We start from the raw sequence: 5,278 nt of genomic DNA, 5'->3' as shown, positions 1-5,278 counted from the left end.
GCACGGGATACATCACATTGATCAGTCTGAGCCCTGTAGGTGTTTAGGGTTGTACCGTGTTGGCCCATGCAAGGGTGAGGACGGGCGCGGTTGGGGGAGCGGCGGCCGCAGACGCGACCAGACAGGGCAGCATGCCGGACGAAGGGTTCCAGCCGGTCGGCGCAAGAAGTTGAAATGATGTCAGTATGCGCACCATCATGAAGTTTGGCGGGGGCTTGCCACGGCAGAAGTTCGAGAGCGTCCAGGTGGCGTTGCGCAGCATGCTGATCTTGCCGTTGTCCTTGAGCTGTCGCAGGGACGATTCGAAACGCGGGCCGGGACGGAGGGGTGAGGGGCGCCGGCGGGGGGGCTCCGATGCTTGCGCCTCTTACCAGTGCTTCTCATCAGCAGCAGCAGCAACCGCAGCCTCAGTCAGCAGCCTGAGGCAGCGCAGGACGGCGGTCCAAGCGGGTGCCCTAGCGCCCCTGCCGCCACGGCCCCTGTCCGGCCACGCACGCACGCCCCCTCGCCACCCGGCCCCAACCGACGCCCACCTGCTCCAGCAGCGGCGGCAGCGCGTTCAGCGAGAGCACCAGGTCGCGGCAGCGCGGCGAGTCGCCAGCAATGTTGCCCAGCGCCCACACCGCCTGCGCGCGGAGGGGCGCGCGGCGCGACGCATGCGTGCGGCGGCGCTCGTGAGACGGCGCGTCGCGCCAGGCGCCAGTGAATGTGAGATCGTGCTGAGGCGGGGCAGCCTGAGAGGCTTTGCGGCCCGAGACAGCGCGCAAGCCCGTCGCGTCCCCGACAACCCAGCTGCCTGTGCCGCTGGATGGCAGCCACCGCGCCCGCGGCCGTCAGGGGTGCACCCACCTGCTCCCGCACGTCGTCGCTGGGGGACTGCAGCAGCTGCACGAAGATCGTCACCGCGCCCTCATCGATCACGACCTGCGCGGCGGGTGGCGGGCGGCGGCGGGCGGCGCGGCGGCGGGCCGTGGGGTTGCCGGCTCCACCACAGCCAGTCGCTCGCGCGCCCCGCCTCAGCAGCCCTCACCATGCCTCCAGACCAAGAAGAGAGCCCACCCCTGCCTTGTGTGCCACGGCAGATTGGCAGCGCGGGCACCGCTCCCCCAGCCCGCTTAAAAAAAAGGCTTCCGCGCGCCTTTGTGTGGTCGCTGGTGCCGCTGGCCACGTTGGTGAGCGCCCAGGCCGCCTCGAACTGCAGCTGGGGCATGTCGTTGCGCTGCAGGAACTTCACAAACTGGGGGATGACCCCCTGCCGGATGACCTCGTCGATCGGGGGGTTGCGCTCTGGGGTGAAGGGTGGGCGGGGCCGAGCTGTGGGGTCGGTCTTGGGCGCGGTTGGCGCGGCGGGACGAGGCCCACAGGCTGGGGTGCGTGCGGCGGGGGGCTCGGCAGGGACCTGCTAAGCCTGCGGGACCGGCGCCGCGCCGTCGCACCCCTCGCCTGGCCCTCCCCGGCTGTACGGTCAAGGCGACGCCTTCCCCAATACACGCTGAAATTTCACACGCACCGATGGAGAGAAGCTTCCTGAACTTTTGAGTCGCCTCGTACTGGTCCTGGGGGTTGGCGCTGTACAGGCCCTGGACCATAGAGGGCAGCTCGTCCAGCTGCTGCGCTCATGGGCCAGGGGGGCAGAAAGGATGGGGGTGGGGTCAGGTTGGGGGCACGCCTGAGGCGCGTCGGGCCGCGCATGCACGAGCTGAGGTGGAGGCGGCGGTTGCGGCAGCCAAGCCGCAGGGGCGCGCTCAGGCTGCAGCCGCTGCCAGCGTGTTGCTGGAGGGCAGGGCGTGCTGCTGGCTGGGTGCGGGCTCGACGGCGCGACTGCAGGCGCCAGAGCGCGTGCGCATGCGCATGCGGGACGGCACGCAGCCGCGGCTCACCTTGTGCGGCAGGCCCATGGGGCGTGCTGAGCTGTCCTCCATGGCATAAGAAGGCCCAGCGTTGACGACGCGCTTCTTCTGCAGCTGCTCATCGCGCTTGGCCTTGCGCAGCTCGATGATGTTGTCCTCGCGCTTGCGGCGCGCGTCGTCCGCGTCGATGCCCTTCTTGAAGTCCTTCTTGCGCGGCACAGCGCCCGCCCTCATTTTTGTGTGGTCTGTGGCATGTGCGCCGCAGGGGTTGGCAGCAGACGGAGGGGCCCGCATGCTCAGGCGGCCGTCGCTGGTTGAGCACGGTGCGCAAACGCAATGACGCGGCCATGCAGGCGCGCTGGCTGCTTGCACGGGCGCATGCGGGCCCCATGCGTGAGATTCAAGTTCGTGGGAAGATCCTGAGCAGCCCTGCACGGGGATGGGGAGTGGCGCTCCGCGCAGAACGATCTGGGCACCACAGGCGCCGCGCAGGCACACCTGGGAGCAGTTTCCGGCAGAAGATGCCCCCTGGTCACGAGATAGCGCCCTGGAGTTGATCCCTGCTATCGAAAGTAAGATCACAGAACGCGGGCTTTCCTGTGACACTGTTGTGGTGGCTGGAGGTCTAAGTCAATAATTTTCGCTGGGTTTGAGATGGTTTTAGATCGCGTACAAATGGATGGCCGCGCCCTACGAGGCAAGAGCACAAGTTACCCTGAGACTGCAACTGAGCAACAAGGGTCCATGTTGATCAGACACACTCGGTTCGCAGGTTATGTCATTGAATGTCACAACAATTGTGGTCAAAACCATACAATACCCTCTCACGTCTTCGCCTGGTGCAGCAAACGGCGGCAGGAGCCACTTGTGCAGCACTGAACCCACAGCATGACAACACAGGCGTGCACACCGAACATGCACGACTGATTAAATGCGGTGAAGATGTCGAAAACAATGTGCAATCATCTTCTCCTCCCACCTTGACTCTGGTGGGGAAGCCGCAAGTTGACCACATGTTGACCTCATTAGGCGGAATGCACACACAGCATTACCATGTCGGTACAGCATTACCATGTCGGTGGTAATTAGCATAGGAGGCAGCATATGCCGCTGCAGGTTCGCGCGCGATACAAGTCAGCATACAGGCTGCCATGTGGATCTTGTCAGTTGCGATCCCCCCACCCCCGGCGAACAGCACAACCCCATTTGTAGATGTGGCTGCGTGGACCACTTGCTGTCACATCACGTGCCTTCCTCGTCAGAGTCCCGGACCAGCTGGAAGGAACACAGTACAGAGCGGCATGCTGTGGTAACCACATCTGCTGTTTGTGGTTGCTGCAATGTATAACAAGCCACAATACAGCTCCAGCGAGCTCGTCCCTCGCACCACCATCGTAACACGCACCAACGTCTCAAGAGCACCATGGTCCCAACGAACACATCAGCGTGCCCCTCGCCCGGTTTCAACCCCTGGCCAACCCCCCTCGCGGTCGACCTGACACTCAGGTTTCGTGGCCTTCCCGACGAGACAGACGTGTGTGCCACGAGCCCTTCTACCGCGCAGAGCCCCATGGACAGGCGTTCATGCTTCCATACTCCGGGTGAGCGCTCCACTGTGTTTAGCAGGGTTGAAACTGGCGGCGGCGGAATGGTGTGCGGTGGTTGGTCGAACGGCGTCAACCGCCAGTGCACTTCCTTGGCATGACCCAACTTCGGCGATTTGCAGGCAACCACGTAGCAGTTTGCTTTCCTAAGCGCTTCCCCTGGGCTTCTGGGGGCGCAGGGTCGCTGGCGGCCAGCACGTGCACAGCAGCTGCTGCATCAACCTGCAGGATTTTCCCCAGCTTTCTTGGGAGACCAGCTGCACCTCACTCCCGCACACAGTGTATCAACCCTGTTACAAACACAGTCTTCAAGACTGCCTGCTTGGAAGCCTGTATCAAACCGCGGATCAAGGCGGTCTGTTTTGCTCGCACCTCTGGACAAAGCGGCCCCCAAAGCCCGTATTCGGCCCAGCGTGACCCCTCGGAGCCTGTATCCCCTCCCACGCCCCGGCTACCTGCCCCGCGCCAAGGACGCGAGCCCCCAGCCAGCAGCTGTGAAAGATGGCAGTGGCGCCCGCGTCAGAGGACTGGAAGCAGTCGCTCAAGATCCCTGAGAAGGACCTGCGCATACGTACTGCCGTGAGTGCCTTTGACGGGGAGGGAGGGCGCCCACGGGCTGGGCACAGGCACAGTATGGCCAGATCGTCCGAGCCTGGGTGGCGGGCGCATGCTTATCAAGGTATAGGAGGAGATGATTTTGTTCTGCTGGATTTTGTTCGTGGTGTTGGCTGAGCCGATTCTCGGCGAAGGTAGTGGCGCTCGTCTCATCAGAGGAGCCGTATCTCAGGAGCCTGTGCCGTGTGTAAATACGCCCACATGAGTTCTGCGTGCGCCATGACGTCCCTGCGTGGGCGCCTTGCGGCGGCGCACATGCAGCAACGCTGGATGATCTGACCGCGCCGCCCGCCCGCATCACCCGCCGCCAGGATGTGACGGCCACCAAGGGCCATGAGTTCGAGGACTACTTCCTGAAGCGCGAGCTGCTGATGGGCATCTACGAGAAGGGGTTTGAGAAGCCCTCGCCCATCCAGGAGGAGTCCATCCCCATCGCGCTCACCGGCCGCGACATCCTCGCGCGTGCCAAGAACGGCACCGGCAAGACCGCCGCCTTCTCCATCCCTGTACTGGAGAAGATCGACCCCACCAAGAACGAGGTCCAAGGTGCGGCGCTGGGCGCATCGGTGGTGGGCGCGGCCGGTCCGCGGCGGCAGTCTTGGGCGCGTGCCAGGCGCCCGGAGAGGTTAGCTTGCCGGCACACCCACCCACACTCCACTTGTGCGCTGCTGCGCTGTGATACAGCGCCGTGATCCATACGACCCTTAGCCAGCAGGTGTGGCTTTGGTTGCATGTAGCAGGCGACCCCACCTCCATCACTTGCATTCCCTGACGCGCCCGCCCCTCGTACGCCGCGCCGCGCAGCCATGCTGCTGGTCCCGACGCGCGAGCTGGCGCTGCAGACGGCCCAGGTCTGCAAGGAGCTGGGCAAGCACCTGGCGGTTGACGTCATGGTGACCACTGGCGGCACCAGCCTCAAGGATGACATCATGCGCCTCTACCAGGTGGGCCAGGGTTAGTGGCGTCGCTGCCTGGGGGCCAAAGAGGTGCCCGTTCGGTCGGACGATCCGTGTTGACAGCTTGGGCTGGCTAGGCCGGCAGGTCGACGCTCGTTCTCGCAGGCCGCGCGTGGCTTGAGGCGCTGCTGTGCGTGCGGCGGCATCAAACCCATGCCGCTGCGCGCGTCGCAAACCTGGGGGCTCGCCCGATGCCAACGCCGGCTCCGCTGCGCCCCGGCTCCCTCGACCCCCTCGCCCCCCCCCCCCCCCC

At 64.9% G+C, this 5,278-nt stretch overlaps 2 protein-coding genes across 2 annotated transcripts in view; one reads left to right on the top strand and one right to left on the bottom strand.

The window, feature by feature from the left end:
- Positions 1–21: 21 nt before the first annotated feature.
- MNEG_10273 (Importin subunit alpha-1) lies at positions 22–2,084 on the bottom strand (the record flags this gene model as incomplete). Its single annotated transcript, XM_014041256.1, has 7 exons — positions 22–33; positions 194–286; positions 534–626; positions 850–924; positions 1,169–1,287; positions 1,511–1,610; positions 1,881–2,084. 7 exons carry the CDS (start codon positions 2,082–2,084, stop codon positions 22–24), a joined length of 696 nt encoding a protein of 231 aa, XP_013896710.1.
- Positions 2,085–3,955: 1,871 nt separating this feature from the next.
- Positions 3,956–5,278, top strand: part of MNEG_10272 (ATP-dependent RNA helicase DDX6/DHH1) — a gene marked incomplete at both ends in the record, with an annotated part of 4,164 nt that continues 2,841 nt past the window's right edge. The window contains 3 exons of the mRNA XM_014041255.1: positions 3,956–4,033; positions 4,381–4,615; positions 4,874–5,013. Of these exons, the coding sequence (XP_013896709.1) occupies positions 3,956–4,033; positions 4,381–4,615; positions 4,874–5,013 (453 nt within the window). The remainder of the gene's footprint in view (positions 4,034–4,380; positions 4,616–4,873; positions 5,014–5,278) is intronic.

This window comes from Monoraphidium neglectum (genome assembly GCF_000611645.1).
Source record: "Monoraphidium neglectum strain SAG 48.87 unplaced genomic scaffold scaffold02250, whole genome shotgun sequence".
NCBI lineage: Eukaryota > Viridiplantae > Chlorophyta > Chlorophyceae > Sphaeropleales > Selenastraceae > Monoraphidium > Monoraphidium neglectum.
The sequence above is the reverse complement of the archived record's forward strand: the minus strand, read 5'-3'. Positions and strand labels throughout refer to the sequence as shown.